General features: G+C 49.4%; 2 protein-coding genes across 6 annotated transcripts; one reads left to right on the top strand and one right to left on the bottom strand.

Annotated features, from left to right (window-relative positions):
• Positions 1 to 3,596: 3,596 nt before the first annotated feature.
• Positions 3,597 to 8,068, top strand: LOC117861251 (probable WRKY transcription factor 2). Of its 5 annotated transcripts, XM_034744781.2 has the most exons (7): positions 3,597 to 4,129; positions 4,309 to 4,388; positions 4,965 to 5,437; positions 5,713 to 5,883; positions 6,032 to 6,774; positions 6,889 to 7,074; positions 7,234 to 8,068. In XM_034744781.2, the coding sequence occupies exons 3-7, from the start codon at positions 4,997 to 4,999 to the stop codon at positions 7,760 to 7,762; spliced, it is 2,070 nt and encodes a 689-aa protein (XP_034600672.1). In that variant the 5' UTR covers positions 3,597 to 4,129; positions 4,309 to 4,388; positions 4,965 to 4,996; the 3' UTR covers positions 7,763 to 8,068. The 5 variants fall into 5 exon arrangements, with proteins under 5 accessions (XP_034600672.1, XP_034600671.1, XP_034600668.1 ...); XM_034744780.2 differs by lacking the exon at positions 4,309 to 4,388 and having other exon boundaries at positions 4,968 to 5,437; XM_034744777.2 differs by lacking the exon at positions 4,309 to 4,388.
• A 5,870-nt stretch (positions 8,069 to 13,938) lies between these two features.
• Positions 13,939 to 17,203, bottom strand: LOC117860355 (uncharacterized). Its single transcript, XM_034743633.1, has 3 exons — positions 15,929 to 17,203; positions 14,221 to 14,377; positions 13,939 to 14,075 (listed from the first exon to the last, which is right to left on the bottom strand). Exons 1-2 carry the CDS (start codon positions 17,073 to 17,075, stop codon positions 14,259 to 14,261), a joined length of 1,266 nt encoding a protein of 421 aa, XP_034599524.1. The 5' UTR covers positions 17,076 to 17,203; the 3' UTR covers positions 13,939 to 14,075; positions 14,221 to 14,258.
• Positions 17,204 to 17,549: the final 346 nt, after the last annotated feature.

The following is a 17,549-nucleotide window of genomic DNA, read 5'->3' as shown; positions in this document are numbered from 1 at the left end:
CCAAAAGGCTGGAATTGCTGCTGGGCTGTCAGGCTGATACTACTACTAGCCGTAGTGGGCCTTGTGTGGGCCTCGGCCCATCAATCTGGTACGTACATATATGGGCTTAGCCGAGAGTTTTCGTGAACGGGCTCTGGTTGGTGGTGCAAATGGTGGGATTACATGAACTAAAATGGCAATAAACTGAGATTCTAAATCTCAAGATGTCGTACACCGTCTACTCGTCGAGGACAAAACTTTGCAATGGAAAATAAGATGGCCTCGATTTAAAAGTAACGGTAATGCTACATTACGAGCGTCCGGACGCGTCGGAACGTTTCGCTCCAAAATATCTGGCGCTTCCTATCTATTCATTTCACCATTCTTTTTTCTTCCCCATCTCACTCCCGTGACCTTTCTTTTTCAACCTTCCACCCCGGTGTCCTCCTCGTCCACCCCAGCGGCGGCGCGCTCCCCAACCCGGCAGCCTCGTCCCCCACCCACTCCCCCACTCCGGCATCCTCCTCGCCCACCCCAGCGGCGGCGCGCTCCCCCACCCCGGCGACCTCGTCCCCACCCCGGCGTCCTCCTCGCCCACCCCGGCGGCGCCCCTCCCCCACTCCGGCGTCCTCACCCATCGAGGGCGCCCAACGCCCCCGGATCCGGTGGCCCTCTCCCCGACCCCGGCGAGATCCGAGCAGGAAAGGATCGGGTAGCGGCCATGTTGCAATAGGTATCTTGCAGTAGGGATTCTTGGATGTTGCAAACCACTACCGTTTTTTTCTTCCCCATCCCTTTTCTTCTTCAACCTTCCATCCCGACGTATTCCTCATCCATCCCGGCGACGGCACGCTCCCCAACCCTGGCAGGCTCGTCCCGCACCCCGGTGGTCTCGTCCCCCACCCCAACGGCGGCGCGCTCCCCTACCACGGCGTCCTCCTCGTCCACCCCGACGGCGGCACGCTCCTCCACTCCGGGAACCTCGTCCCCCACCCTGGCGGCACCCCTCCCCCCACTCCGGTGTCCTCAACCAACTGGGAGCACCCAACGCCCCGGATCCGGTGGCCCTCTCCCCGACCCCGGCGAGATCCGAGCGGGGAAGGATCGGGCGGTGGCCATGGTGGACGACCTTCGGCGGTAGGCTGGTTGTCGTGGATCTGAGTGTTGCAATAGTTATTTTTGGATGTTGCAACGGTGGCTTTTGATGTTTCATCTGTTTTGCACCGGATCCGGTGGCCCTCTCCCCGACCCCGGCGAGATCCGAGCGGGAAAGGATCAGGCGGCGGCCATGGTGGACGACCTTCAGCGGCAGGCTGGTTTGTCGTGGATCTGAGTGTTGCAATAGGTACCTCATAGTGTTTCAATAGTTATTTTTGGATGTTGCAATGGTGGCTTTTGATGTTTCATCTGCTTTGCAACAGTCTGACAACAGTCTGACTCGCCAGCAATCGGGTGTTGCACCAACTTGTTCATGATGTTGTATATAGTTATTTTCTTTGTTTCATCTCTTCTTCTTTCGTTGTTGCAATGTTGTAAGAGATGTTTTTTTGTTGTTGCAATGTGTCTGTTTTGAATGTTGCACGAAGCAATTCGGGATGTTTCATGCACGTAAAGGTGTTGCAATCCTCGGTGCTGCAAGTGTTAATTTTTGATGTTTGGTAGTTATTTTTCAATGTTTCGACGGAGCGTCCGATAAAACAAAATTATCGGACGTCCGGACGCTAGCACTTCCGTAAAAGTAATCGAAAATTGCTCTTTTGCTTTAAAACCAGTCTCTCCCGTTTGCAAACCATGTCCACATCCGCATCCTTGATCTCACCTCTCTGCATGATGGCTACTCAATGTCCTCCAGATTATGCATGCCAAATATGCCGTTAGTCTAGTGACATTTTCGCCAGCCAGGTAAGCAAGGATCCGATGCCACGTACGTAAAAAGCCAAGAGATAAGGAAAAGAAAACATAAAACAAGAGCTCACTCAAGTAGCTGGACAGAGCTGTTTGCCACAGATAAAGCTCTCCGCTTTGGCCTTTGTTGGATGCTAACCGTGTAGTACATCATTACACGAATGGAGATTAGGAGGTAACTCTTTTTATAATGAGATAATGAGAAGGCAGGACAACCGACATATTTCCTAAAGAAAGATAAGGGGAATGGAATGATGAAATGAGGATGATGCTATTAATGGACTTGCTCCGAGGTTACAAACAGTGCTAATCTCTGTTCTTTAAATTTTTTTTAGGAAAGTGCTACTGTTATAGAACTGAAACCTGTCTTAAAACTGAACCGCGACGTTAAATCATGCAGCAGTATTAAGTTTCGCAAAAAAACAAATACAGTAAATATTTGCTAATGATGGATTAATTAGGCTTAATAGAATCCATCTGTATAATGGGTTTTGTAAATAGTCTACGTTTAATACTCCTAATTAGTATCTAAACATTCGATGTGACACGTGTTAAAAATAAGCAAGAGTAACCAAACCAGACCTAATTCAGCTGCTGCCGCTGTCCATTAGTTCATGGAAACAGTGCAGAAATCCCCCAGTTCTAGGGGTGTTTGGATACCACATGTTAAATTTTAGCAGTGTCACATCGGATGTTCGGATGCTAATTAGGAGGATTAAATATGAGATAATTATAAAACTAATTGCAGAACCCCTGAGCTAATTCCCGAGACGAATCTATTAAGGCTAATTAATCCATCATTAGCAAATGGTTACTGTAGCACCACATTATCAAATCATAGACTAATTAGACTTAATAGATTCGTCTCGGGAATTAGACTCTATCTGTGCAATTAATTTTATAATTAGCTTATATTTAATACTTCTAATTAATATCAAACATTTGATGTGACGGGTGAGTCTGACAAAAAGGTTCAGTTGAGTTCACCGGTTCAGAATTCAGATGCTCCTGTTCATGGCAGCTGTGCTGTTTGTTCTTTACACGGGAGATGGGGACCTGGCGAGCCACCTGAAAGCATCCATTGGACCATCCCATGGGGCATGGATCACGAACACCAGGTGCGATGCACTTGCATGGTGCCAAAACTGCTGGTCCGTCCGAGGAGATGGCTGCCATTGGATGAGACCACCGAGCTTGAGAAGAGAAGGTGAACCTCACCACTCCTCTATCAGACTGTCACAGGCTCACAGCACAGGACACCCCCTCTGTTCAGTGTTTCAGTACGGCACCACTTGCTGCTAGAGCCCAAGGAGTGGGCGCTGTCAATTCAGCTGCAACTTGCAGGCTCGCGGCATCTCTGTCCTCTTTAGTGGAGTAGTTTGATCTGTACGAAGATCCTTCGAACAGGAAAAATGCTAGTGAATTATCTTCGAGACTTTGACAAGTCCAACTTGGCATGACATGGTTTTTGTTTTAACTCGATTTAATCCGCTAGAAATTGGTTTGATGACAGTGGATGCTGAAATTGTGCTGTGTAACTACTCGAGTGCAAAGTGCAGTACATTAGAAAAGTACAATGATTTTCTTTTGCAGTAAAAAAGGAGGGTCATTTTGATGAAATAGTTCAGATAATGACGCATGTAAAAATGGTTAAAGGTAAAACCGTCAGACGGTTAAAGAGCAACCGCTTCCATAAAAGATGGGGAAAAGTGAGCGGGGAAGGCGACACCTCTGCAACTCGGTGCTCAAAATTAGGAGCCTATCGCCTGCAACTGCAGCGAATCGCCTCCAGCTTCTCTGCCGCCGCTCCCTTCGCCTCCCTCCTCTCGGCCAACCGCCCTTCTCTCCCTCGTCCACCTCCCGCAAAAAGCAGCTCCCCCATAAATATCAAACACAAGGAACCACAGAGAGAGAGAGAGAGAGAGAGAGAGAGGGAGAGGGAGAGAGGTGAATCCAATTCAGTCGTCTCGGAGAATCTGATTTCCACTGCAGCCTGCAAGGTTTTTGCGGCCGTAGTTGATAGGTTCTTGTTCTTGTGAGAGTGAATTACGTGAGGAAAAGGGGGGAAAGGGCGTAGAAAGACAGATTTTTGTCCATAGTCAGTGGCTCGGTTGTTCTTATCCCCACGGGCGCACGATTTGACCAACTTGTCGTCTCTGCCGCAGCCCATTTGCACATCCTCCAGGCGCCCATAGAAAGGCGGCGTGTCGCTGCCGCCGACCGCTCCGGCCGCTTCAGCCTTCAGGTGCCTATTTGAATGCCTTGTTGCCTTTAATTTCGTGATGTTTTCATGAGTTTTGTGGTAAAGGCCGCTCCTTTCTCACCAAAGCTGAGGCTTCGTGGGTTCTTATATTTACTTGAATTGTGTATGAAGTTTGAGTCTTGGTTCGCAGTTTGCCAAATTGAGCTGTAAATTACCTGTAGGCTGCAGGTTGTGTCAGAATATGATGCCTGTGAGTCATTTTGCCGGAATTCAAGGCATGGCATGTGATTCGACAATAGTGGTCAGTTGGCTGCTTTAGTCTATCCATCTCATCAGACTGTAGTTGCAGTCTTGGCTTGATTCAGTTCAGATGTTTGGGTCAAGTTCAGCTCGTTTGGCTGTAATTTGCTTGCACATAGGACTATGGATTCGTTTACTAGGCATAAAAAATATATACATGTACATGGGCTCTTTAGTGTGTTTGTATCTGTAATTTGGTGAGTATGGATCATGTACCTTCTTATATGATCTCCTGGGTTAAGCAGTGAATTGCTCCATTTCCATTGTGTCTTTACTGTTGTTGTAACGTATCTTTTTTTTTTTGAAAACTGGTTGTAACGTATCTTTGTGCAAAGGTTGCCCCATTTCCTCATTCATCTGTACCTGTCCATATCCTGAGCTCATGTGTTTATATGTTAAATGAGTGCTTGGATCTTCAGTCAATTCTGTTTCTATTTCCAGCTATGCTATCATGTTCCATGTGTGGCACCCTGTTTTTCCTTTGCGCAGCTGATAAGAAACACCTCGCCTGTTTGATTTTATTAACAAGATTGTTCAGTGTTTCAACTAAAACAATGGGTTTGCTACTTTGCTTTAGAAGTTTCAGTCAGAGTTAGAATTACCACCAGCATGGCCGGAACTGACAACCGCAGAGCATTGATGGAGGATTGGATGCTTCCTTCACCCAGCCCAAGAACAGTGATGTCAAGCTTCTTGAACGAAGAATTCAGCTCTTGTCCATTCTCCAGCATCTTCAGTGACAATGGCAGCAGCAAACCACTGGATGCAATTGAGAAGAGCAAAACTTTAGTTGATTCGAGCGTTGAAGAAACTGTTCAAAATACAAAAGCCCCTCTGCAGCTTGAATCAAACCTTTTTAGGGCAAATCAGGAATCAACCTCACATGGAGGTCTTGCGGAGAGGATGGCTGCAAGGGCCGGTTTTGGTGTCCTGAAAATTGACACATCTCGTGTCAGTTCTTCTGCGCCAATCCGGTCGCCTGTGACAATACCACCTGGTGTGAGTCCAAGGGAGCTTCTCGAGTCACCAGTTTTTCTACCCAATGCCATTGTAAGTATCTATGTAATGCCTATTGAGATGATTGTTGCTCTTGGTGAAGTCAGATACAAATTGGAACATGTAGGACTATTTTCTTTTTTAGATCAAATATTCTTTGGATTATTCTCTAAGCCTGGAGGGCATTTATTCTTTTTATGACTTTTGAGATTCTTAATGCAAAAGTGAAATTTAAAAGAAAAAACTAAAATAGAGAAGATGGTTCACTCTTTCCTACTGTACTTATACTGTTTGTGATGTGAACCTGAAATTATTTATGATCTCTGCAGGCGCAACCTTCTCCTACAACTGGCAAGTTGCCATTTCTAATGCCTAATAACTTCAAGTCAATGATATCCTCGGTCCCCAAGAAGGCTGAAGATTACTTCCACGATGATTGTGCATTTTCCTTCCAGCCCATTTTGATGTCTAAGCCCCCAAGTTTTTCAACTGTGGACAAGGTATGTTTGCTGAAATATTATTACCCCATCACCTACTTTCTGTCATTGCTGTTCCTTACTATTGCATTTTCTGTCTTGTAAATTTGACGTGCACAAACACATCTGTCAGATTGTAACACATTGGCCTGACGAAGTTTGCACTTTCCAGGGTTTGAGTGCTGTTCACCAAAATCAGTCCTTAGCAAATTATAGTCAGGAGTTAAGTCTTCAGGCTAACACAACTGCAACCAAGGATGAAACTGAGGAAAATCTTGTTAAACCTAGCACATGTGATTCCATGTCAGATAATGACCATCCTTCCCCTGCTGATGAACAAGAAGAGAGTGAGGACAACCAAAATGAAGAAGATTCCTCAGTTCCAGTTATCGCACCTGCTGAGGATGGATATAACTGGAGAAAATATGGACAAAAGCAAGTGAAGAACAGTGAGCACCCAAGGAGCTACTACAAATGCACTCACCCAAATTGCCCTGTCAAGAAAAAGGTGGAGCGTTCTCAAAAGGGTCATATAACGGAGATAGTCTACAAAGGTTCTCACAGTCACCCTTTGCCGCCTCCCAACCGCCGGCCAAGTGTCCCGTCGTCACATGTCAATGATTTGCAAGCTGATGGCTCTGAGAACTTTTGTTCAAAGCCTGGTCATAACACAGAAACCTCACGGGCAATGGCTCCAAATGACCACTTCCAAGATGTGCATAGTGAAGTTCTTGAAAGAAATCTGTCTGGTTCTCTTACCACAACAGAGATTGCTGATACATGTGTTATGGAGTCCCAAGAAGCTGTAGATGTCTCGTCTACACTCTCCTCCAACGAAAAAGATGAGAGGGCAACACAATGTACCATTCCCTCGACCTATCGCGGGGATGACGATGAGACTGAATCTAAAAGAAGGTTGTCTTGTGACCAACTATATTATATGAACATTTTTTTAGATTAAGAACTATATTATATGAACATACCATCCCGCTAAACCAATTCTAATGTGTTCCTTTGAATTTCTTTCAGGAAGATGGAGGTTTCTGCTGCTGCTAACACTACCACCAATGCCATTGACATGGCAGCTATGGCATCAAGAGCTGTACGGGAGCCTAGGATTGTTGTGCAGACCACAAGTGAGGTTGACATCCTTGATGATGGCTACCGCTGGCGCAAGTACGGGCAGAAAGTTGTCAAAGGAAATCCAAACCCAAGGTCAGCTTTGTAGTGTCATTTCCATCTCTTCCATAGTTAGTAGGAAACCTATTGGAAATCTTAACGTTTCAAAGGGCAAAATTTTACATTTTTGAAATGGAAATTTAGCTTCTCGATAGTTAACCATTAACAATGAAAAGCCCTTCTATATGTCTGCAGGAGCTACTACAAATGCACTTATGCAGGCTGCACAGTGCGCAAGCATGTGGAGAGAGCCTCAAATGATCTCAAGTCCGTGATCACGACGTATGAGGGCAAGCACAACCATGAAGTTCCAGCAGCCAGAAACAGTAGCGGGCATCCGAACTCTGGTTCCAATGCTGCGCCACAGGGTAGCAACCTTCACCGGAGGCCAGAACCGGCACAACCCAGCATCCCGCAGCTGAACGCTGCTGCTGCTTATGGCTCACTTGGTCTCCCACCACAACTCAGCGCAGCTTCAGGTGGTTTCTCCTTCGGATTGCTCCCACCTGGCATGGCGGTACCAGTACCATCTCTGGGGACCTTCATGCCAGCACCTATACCTGGTCATCCGCCAACAATGCAGGGCTGCACAGGGCTTGTGGTGCCAAGAGGTGAGGTGAAGGTGAACTTAGAGGAGCAGTCCAGATTGCAGGTGGCAAACGGGAATGCCATGGCAGCTTACCAGCAGTTCATGGGCAGGTTGCCTCAGGGTCCTCAGATGTAAATAGCAGGCACAAAGTGGAGAGATAGGTGTTTTTTTTTTTTTTTTTTTTGCTTGTGTACATAGACAATGTCAATGTTCTGTGGTTTCTGCTATTGTAGTTCCTTTGTTTTCTTCCATCCCTTTCTTTATCGAACATTTGCTTTCAGCCTTTAGTACAGATGATTCCTATAATAGTACTAGTAAGCACTAAGAGGAAATGGGGGAAGGAGGCAATTACTTGAGTGAGCAAGCCTGGTTTTGCTGTTAGGTTAATCGAATTATTCAGAATGGGTCCTAGAGTAGTAACCAGCTTCAATTTCTGCTTTTTGTTAGTGTTGTGGCCGTTCAAAGGCCATCCCAGAATCTGGCCAGTGTTTTTGTGGCCGTTTTCTTTCTTTCTTTTTTTTTGAAGAAAAATTCTGTTATGTGATTTTTCCTTTTCTTGCCTGAATCCAGAGTTTGTTTGTCAGTCTATAGTTCAGACTTCAGAGCTCAGACAGTACGTTCTTTTCAGTTATATGTGGGTGCATGGCAGCATGGGCACCTTAGAATACATGCCATGCCATCTTATTCTAGTACTAGCAGATATGCATTTCATCGTTTCCATTTCCCAGCAAGCACACATCTCAATTTGAGTGCAAAGCCACTGTCAGTATTCAGCTTCGGCTTCTAAGTAAACAGTCACCAATTCACCAATGTCCAAGCCTCCGTGTAATCATCAACAGAAGAACGAAATTACCTTACCTCCGTGCAATCATCAACGGAAGAACGAAACTGCCTTGCCTGCTCCTAGAGTTTCTTCTCGCAAGCAAGCGACATCGACAAGCCAAAAGCCTCTCCAGAGTCCAGCATCGATCACTTCACTTCCATGAACGCTGATGGCACACAATCTCTGCAAAAGGAAGATCCGATTAAGCGAAGTAGCTAAAGGTTTGTGGAAAAATTCGTTGCAATTTCCATAAATCACAAGCTGCGCGTGAATCTGAATCGCGCTCTGTTTTTCTGATGCCCAGTTTGCTTCCTTCAGTACAGCTTTCGATTTGCCGGAGCCCACAAGTGAACCGTCGATGTCCGGCACGGCCTCCTTCGACCGTGGAAGAGCCCCGCGACATGCGATCTCTCATTCTCTCCTCCCTTCGGCGGGGCCCTCCAATCCGCCGCAGTTCAGTTCCCCATCCGTTTTCTTCTTCAACTTCGTCCTCCTCTTTGAGTCACTGGCGGAAGTGAAGGAGGAATCCGCGGCGAAGATCAGGGGAGCAGGTGGAGGACGAGAGGGAATCCATGCGCGAGGAAGAGGCAGGTATCGCCGGTGCCGTCGCCTGACGGGAAGGGGCGCCGTGCGAGATAGCGCGGAAGACGGCCCGCATTTTTTGTTTTAAGCCCTTCTTGGAAACATACGCTCCTGACGGAACCAATTTAAAAAATTGGATCCTTAGCTTGGCGCCATCCACGCTGGTGCCAAGCTACAACGTCTCGACGCCAGTCATCCTGACACCAAGTCAGAGCCATGTTTAATTTCCTCCAAACTCCCAACTTTGACACTATGCAAAAAGAAGATTTTCCATCACATCAAACTTGCGGTACATGCATGGAGTACTAAATGTAGATGAAATCAAAAACTAATTGCACAGTTTTGTTGTACTTTGCGAGACGAATGTTTTGAGCCTAATTAGTCAATATTTGGACAATAATTCACAAATACAAACGAAACGCTACAGTTACGCATTTATGGCAAAATACCAATTTTGCCACTCCCAAATTGGGAACTAAACAAGGCCCTTGTTTACTTCACCCCCCACTCCCAACTTTGGCACTATGCAAAAAGAAGATTCCCCATTACATCAAACTTGCGGTACATGCATGGAGTACTAAATGTAGATGAAATTAAAAACTAATTGCACAGTTTTGTTGTACTTTGCGAGATGAATCTTTTGAGCCTAATTAGTCAATGTTTGGACAATAATTCACAAATACAAACGAAACGCTACAGTGTGCTACAGTGCCAGCGCAGTAATTTGGCACCTCCCAATTTGGCCAACTAAACAAGGCCCAAGATCCATGCGTAGCTGCTGACGCGGATGCCGATGTGGTGGGGGCTTGACGTCATGGATCTTGGCGCCAAGCCTTGGCGCCGAACTATCCACCCCGTACCTCTTCGCGTTTCGAACTAAACAAGTATAATTATTTCGAGGAGTGTGCAACAAACTAAGCTGTGGTTCAACTGGTTCGGAGGTGGGCTTCTTATCCTGGAGACCTGAGTTCAAACCCCTGTGTTGAACCTCCTAACCAGTTGAACCACAGCTTAGTTTGTTGCACACTCCTCGGAATAATTATACTTGTTTAGTTCGAAACGCGAAGAGGTACGGGGTAGATAGCTCGGCACCAAGATCCATGGCGCCAAGCCTCTGCCACATCGTCACCCGCGTCAGCAGCTGCGCATAGACCTTGGCGTCAGGATCACTGGCGCCGAGACGTTGTAGCTTGACGTCAGCGTGGATGGCGTCAAGCTAAGGGTTCATTTTTGAAATTGATCCCGTCAGGAACTTATTTATGAGAATCTTTCGAAAAAGAGCTACAAACAAAAAAGTCAGGGAAGACGGCAGGTACAACACTACAACAGGGAGCTGAATGAAAATATTTGGGGGTTTTATGTCAATATTCGGATCGCGATCCAATTTATTTGGATCGCGATCGGGACCGCAGTCTACGATGATACGGGCCACTCGTAGCCGTTAGATCTAGGTTGGGCGGTCCAGATCGGGGTCAACATAGTTGGCTCCAACGACCAGACCGCGAGCTTCTGCCGATCTCCTCCATGGCGGCCGCCGGCCGGCCAACAGCGTCGGGCCATCGACGAGCGCCTCGCTCGGCGACCCCGCGCGCCTCCCATGTGGTCGAACGTGACCTCGAGGTCCACCATGAGCGACGTGTCGTGCGCCCAGAAGAGCTTGATTTCGGAGACCCTGGTCAGCTTCTGCCCCAGATTCCCCGGTGGCCGACGGCATTCTTGTGGCTGGCTGATCTACTAGTCCGAGCTACTTGGCGGAAGAAGCCAACTGAGAAAATGCAAAGCTGCTCTCGTATCTGAGAATTCTTCTCTTCCAGACGCTTGCCATCTAGCCATCCCGCTCACCGGCGTGATCAGAGAGCTCGAAGAACAGCGCCTGCGAGGAAACCGCGACACCCGCGAGATGGCGCATGGCGATGGACTGACGGCCCGGGGAAGGAGCCTTGGGGATGCGTGCGTCGTGGCAGTTCATGGCGAATGATCTCCGGGACGAAGCGCTAGCTAGGGGCCTAGGTGGCAGTTGACAGCTGTGTCGTGCGAGCCAGCGCAGAGAGGAGAGGAGATTCGAAAATGATTCGGTACACCCACCGATCTCATCTACTCCCTCCGTTGCAAATCACGTCATTTCAATTTATTTTTAAATCAAATCATTTATATTGGATAGAGGATCACTGTACAAATATATTTAATGAAGAAACTAATGTATCACAAATGTTTTGTACTTTATTATATAAATTTGGTGAAATTGATATATTTTAACTTTGTAATAAAGTTGAAATTACATATAATTTAGAACGGAGGGAGCAGTAAATGATCCAGTGATCCTAAGGGGGTGTTTGAATATCAGGGGCTAAACTTTAACCCTGTCACATCGGATGTTCGGATGCTAATTAGGAGAACTAAACATTAGCTAATTACAAAACTAATAGCAGAACCCCTAGGCTAAATCGCGAGACGAATCTATTAAGCGTAATTAATCCATCATTAGTGAATGGTTACTTAGCATCACATTGTCAAATCATGAACTAATTAGGCTTAATAGATTCATTTTGCGATTTAGCCTAGGAATTGTGCAATTAGTTTTGTAATTAGCTTTTTTTTAATACTCCTAATTAGTGTCAAACATATGATGTGATAGAGCTAAAATTTACCCCCAGTCCCCCGGACACCCAAAACACCTGCGGAGGCAGCTACTGCGGCTGGGATGCGAGCGCTGGACGCGACACGCCGAGGACAGGGAGTCAAATCAATCGATGAGCTTGCCTGCCAGGGCGGCAGCCTTTGCGTTGATGGTGCAAAAGGGCTCTCCGGTCTCCGCCTGACCGCCTCTAGCCTCCGCTCGGCTCCGGGCCTCCGGCCATGGCGCGGCAGCCTTTCAGCAGACCCATCCTGCGGTGCCAAAGGAAGTCAGAGCCTACAGGAGTGGAGGAGCACTTGAATGGCAACAAAACCAACCTGTCCCCGCCCGGGCGATGCGGGCCGGCTGTGGCAGTACCTCAGCTGCTGCGATGCGAGAAGCGGTCGCCTCGCCAGGCCTTACCTACTGCTCGCTATCACATTTCTCCTTTTTCGTCCTAATGGACAGGCGACTCAATTGCAAAGGAATACGTATAATTTGATTTGTTGAAATCAAATCAAAATTTACGAGAACCAAAGGCATAGATAAACAAAGCACGTGGGTATCGATGGACAAGGTTTGGCACGTCCCGCCACGACTCCCAACCATGCGGAGCTAGAATTTTCATTCTTCTTGAACGAAAAGGCTGGCAGCTGGGCTCCAGCAACCACAACTAGTTCCAATTCTGAGCAGCAGTAGCCAGCAAGTGATCAACCAGTGAATCCCTGACTCTACAACCGGGCCGGCATCTCACGGCAAGATCCACCCAACCACTTAGAAACCAAGCACCACTGGCATCTCAGATTCTAACTAGTTCCACTCAGGTTACGATCAACGAAGAACTTTTCGAGCAAAATCACACCCAAAAAGGATAAAGGCAACAAACAGCAGTTACATGGAGCAGTGAGTCGCTCAAGAGCATCTAGTAGCATAGCATTGCGGTTCAGGCCACTGAAATCAAGCATGGTCCTGGTCCGGGTCACAATCTGACGATCGAGTACTCCGCCATTAGATATAGCGACGATTCATCAAACCATACAGATAAGTAAGGGCCTGTTTGGTTACCATTGCTTATAAATAAGCAACTTATAAATAAGCAAATAAGTTGCTTATGACCCAAACACCCTTGCTTATAGACTTGCTTATAAGTTGCTTTTGCATAAGCAAATAAGCAAGTTTGGAGCTGCTTATTTTGCTTATGGGGTACTCTTTACCCCCTACCCTTCCCACTTTTCTCTCTCTCCTCCCACTTTTCTCCTTTCCCCATATCCCCTTCTCTCTCTCCTTCTCTCCCCCGGCCCGACGCTCCCACCTCGCCCGCCGGTCCCTCCCCGCCGCCGCCCGCCGCCGCTGCTCGCGCTCTCCTGGTCCCGCGCCCCGCTCGGGCTCTCCCTCCGCGCCGTGCTCCGCCTGTCGCCCCCTTCCACGCCCAGCGGCTCCTCCTCCTCGGCGTTCGGGGCGGGCTACCTCGACGACGACGCGGACGACGAGGAGACCACCCTCGCCTTCCACGTCCGCCCCTGGCTCCTCTGGCGCCGCCGCGGCTCCAGGCGGTTCCGCGCCGGGGACCGCCTCGTCGACCTGGCGTGGGACCTCTCTCGTGCGCGGTTCCGGGGCAAGGAGCGGGAGATCTCCGTGGATCTCGTGGCCCGCGGCCGCGGCAGGGACAAGGGCGCTGCCGGCCGGAAGAAGGAGAAGGAGCGGGCGGACGTCGGCATGTCGGTCTCCGTCGACGGCGAGCGCGTGCTCCACGTGCGGCGGCTGCGCTGGAAGTTCCGCGGCAGCAAGCGGGTCGACCTCGGCGGCGGCGACGGCATCCAGGTCTCCTGGGACCTCCACAACTGGCTCTTCCCCCCGCGCGATCCCCTCCCCGCGGACGCCTCGACGCAGGCGCAGGCCCACGCGGTGCTCGTCTTCCGGTTCGAGCTCGCCAGCGGCGGCGAGCGCCGCCTCCGCCTCCGCGCCCCGCCTCCGCCCCCCCGCCTCCGCGCCCCCCTCCGCGCCCCGCCGCTCCCGGCCCGGCTCCGCGCCGCCGCCTCCGCCCCCCGCCTCCGCGCCCCGCCGCCCGCCTCCGCGCCCCACCGCTCCCGGCCCGCCGCCCGCCGCCGCCTCCGCCCCCCTCGTCCGCGCCCCCCCTCCGCGCCAAGGACCAGGAGGTCCAGGACCCGGGTATTGACTAGGGGGGTAGTGGGAAATGGGGATGGTAGGGGTAAATGTGTCAATAGCAGTCTCATTTATTGCAAATAAGCAACCCAAACCAAACACCTAAGACTTATAAATAAGCAACTACAATAAGCAAATAAGCAACTTATAAATAAGCATCTATAACCAAACAGGCCCTAACATATGGTGGTCCAACAGCATGCCATACCCCACCCAAAACATGTCATCATGCCATAATAACTTGAGTTCAGCACCGCTAACTAAACCTGGATCAAAGGGCAAGATTGTATTAGTTGGTTCAGGAGAGTTGACATTAGTTAGTGCAAATGTACAATTGTACTCCTGCATGCATGATGTGGGAGTGCAGAAAGAGCAAACCGAGATCAATTATGTACGGTGAGATGAGTTTACCTAGGAAATTAAACAGCTGCAAACCCTTGCTCCTCAGCTCATTGTTTGACTGCCATCCTGGAGATGCCGACCAAGTGGTAATCCCCAGGCATTGGCCGGTACGGTGGTGCTCCAGTTGGTTCAGGAGAGCTGATGTCACTCGACCAGTTCCCTGGCCCTTCAATGAAAATCAATTAACACTTGTCAGCATATAACACTGCATTGAGCAAATCTGAATTTCTGATGGGTCAATCGCAAATCATTATTTGGATAGACCTAGTTAACTATTCTTTGTGCAAGGTATATATATCTACTAGCAGCTGGAAACAAGTTCAAAGCAAATGTGTGAAGGAAGATGCAATGGCTGCCCCGTTAACAAAGATGCTCAGTGCTACAAGTAAAAATAAAACATTACAATAATTACATACAACTAAGAACAGCGAGTGTGCACATATTCTACAAATAACTAGTGATCTCAACTTGTGATCCCAAAATTAGTCCAGATCACACACGTAAGGAAAATGCATTTGCCATCTAACTTATCCGACCATATATACGACTACGATGTAAACATAAAGCACTTTAATCGCATAGAAACCACAATTTCATCATTTTTGTTTTGGCTGTTGCTCTCTGATCAGTTGACAAGCCGAAAATGTTGTAATAAAATTGGGCTGCGTGCTTTGTAGATGCCGAAGACAATTCTTTTTTCTAAAATCATAGGAAGCACAAGGCAAACGTACGCATGTCCTACAATTAACTAGTCTCAGCCTGTGTAGACATCAACACTAGTACACTAGTCTAAAAGCACGCCCAACTGGAGAACAGAATACTAGTATCTTAGCATCAACATTAAGAATTGTCACCACAATTTATACACTCTGACCATACAAGGTGTAAAGTACAATAAATCAACGTACAATTTGTATTATCCGATCATCAAGAGAATAAATTTTGGATCCCTGCAAAGAGCCCAAGACATTTGCACAGATATCTTGAACATGAGCACATCAAAGAGAATTTTGCAGAGTTGAGGGCTACGTGTTGGTTGTCAGTGTATTCGGAAGACACAGGCGTGTGATCAATCAAAAGTCAACACATTTAAGTGATACAGGAAGAAGATAACACTACCATATTCACATACGAATTGAGCACAATGAGAGTAAACATATTCTACAAATAACTAGTGATCGTAACCTGTGATTAAGAAATTAGTCTATCACACATGTGCAGGAAAAGGAATTGTCCAACTCGATACAACCATATACGACTACAACGCAAACATTTTAGTCACCTAAGGTTTTCCTGTCCTATAAATAGCTAGTCTCAACTTGTGTAAACGTCCACAAGATAAGCTAGTATAATAGTACACCACTGTGGGGAATACTAGCATCTCAGCACCAAATATTGAGAGAAAATATGTCAGCACAATCTATACACACCAACCATATGAAGCATACACTACAATGATCGAAAATGTAATTTTTTTAGGGCGATCGAAAATGTAATTAATATTGAACTTAAGCACATAAGAGAATTTTGCAGAGAATAATGTAACCTGTAACTACGAATTGCGAAACATCTACAACTGGCAGAATATGTCGACCAAACATGCAAGAACTAGAAGTATTTCTGTCGGTTGTACGTGAAATGCTGTAGCGGGCAGAGGCCACCGATTAATGAAGCCAACTCTGAAGCAGCAGAGCCAGAGATGTGATGAGGTACGTACCTGAGGAGACCGCACGCGGCAGCTCCCAAGCGCGGATGAAGCGATTGGCGATGGGGTAGTCGCGGGGAGGCGCCACCAGATGGTAGCAGTCGCACTCGACAACCTTGCGGGCACGCACGTCGACGCCGAAGAGGTGGTCCTTCAGCAAGAAGTAGACGACGGCTGGGTTGTGGGGGTGGATGAGCGCGAGCACGGGGGGCTGCTTTTGAAGGCCGGTGGCCTTGTAGGTGTCGTCGGCCCAGATGTCGGCGAAGGTGGCCTCGTGCTCCAGCGTCCACTCCGTGGCGTCGGCGTCGGGCAGGGTCCAGACCGTGACCTTGTTGGGGGCGCCTCCGCGGCGGTAGGTGTTGACGAAGCGCAGCTTGCCGGCGCTGACCCCGACGTAGCGGAACATGTCCAGCACTCCGCCGGCCTCCCTGTACCCGAGCAAGCAAGACCGGGGGAGCGGCAGGAAGCGGAGCACGGGGTCGTCGGCGAAGGGGTCGGCGGTGATGATGCCCCAGGAGTAGTCGACCCACCAGAGCCTGCCGTGGTGGGCGAGCGTGCAGATCGGCGCCAGGGGCCGCGGCGGGAGCGGGTAGTGCACGCTCTTGATGACCCACTCGCCGAAGTCGGAGAAGTAGCAGCGGAGGCTGGCCTTGTCGCGGCCGAACATGGGCACGAGCTCAGCAACCATGTAGCGGCCGCCGCCGCCGGGGCAGGCGACGAGGCCGACGAGCGCCTGGTGCTCGATGGTCTCCTGCGGGCGGGGGTCCGGGAGGCGGAACGCGGAGCCGGTGGCGGCGTCGAGGACGAAATAGCGCGGCTTGGAGTCCCGCCAGTGGAAGGACTGGTGGCCCGGGCGGTCGATGTCGACGCGGGTGAGCGGGGCGGCGAGGATGGCCGAGAGGAGGAGCAGGCCCGAGGGGTCCGCGGCGAGCACGAACGGGAAGTTCTTCGGCGTGGGGCGGTCCGGGAAGACGCGCTGGGAGACGGTCAGGCGCGACATGCGCGGGGGCGCTGCGAGCGCGAGCGACAGGTCGGCGGCCTCGGCTCCGCCGCCGCTGCCCTGGACGACGCGCGGGATGCTGCCGAGGATGACCCACGGGGACCTCGGCGGCGGGGCGGCGGGGTCGTCGGTGGGGGTGGAGCGCGGCGGGGACGCCATCTGAGGATGATCTGCGGTGGTGCCGTGGTGGTGGTGGTGCTGCTGCTGGGGCGTCGCGCGAGGGGAAGGAGGGTTTTGCTTGGGGTAGTTGCCACTTGCGAGTGGCCAAAGAGGCGAGCGCCGTGGCGGCGGCGGCGGCAGCGAGGGTTTTGCTTGCTTCTGCTGGATGGATGCCGCAGCAGCCGCGACAAGGGACTGGGCCACTAGCGAGTGGGGACCCACAAGAAAGCGAGCGTGAAGCCATGGGACAGCTGGCGCTCGGTTTAAAAGTTGAAAACCAAAGGAAACAAGCAGTAAAAGAACAACTATTTTCGTGTTTGCATTTCCTATTTCCTAATCAGGAATTCAGGATGGATTATGGGAACCAAAAACGGGCACGGATTTTGAAACAACCGGTGCATGCACACTGACATAGTGGTATAGCTTGCCACTTTGCTGAGAAAAATCTACTTCCTAAATGTTTATAGTACTGCT

This window comes from Setaria viridis, chromosome 6 (assembly GCF_005286985.2).
Source record: "Setaria viridis chromosome 6, Setaria_viridis_v4.0, whole genome shotgun sequence".
In the NCBI taxonomy this organism is placed as follows: domain Eukaryota; kingdom Viridiplantae; phylum Streptophyta; class Magnoliopsida; order Poales; family Poaceae; genus Setaria; species Setaria viridis.
The sequence above is the reverse complement of the archived record's forward strand: the minus strand, read 5'-3'. Positions and strand labels throughout refer to the sequence as shown.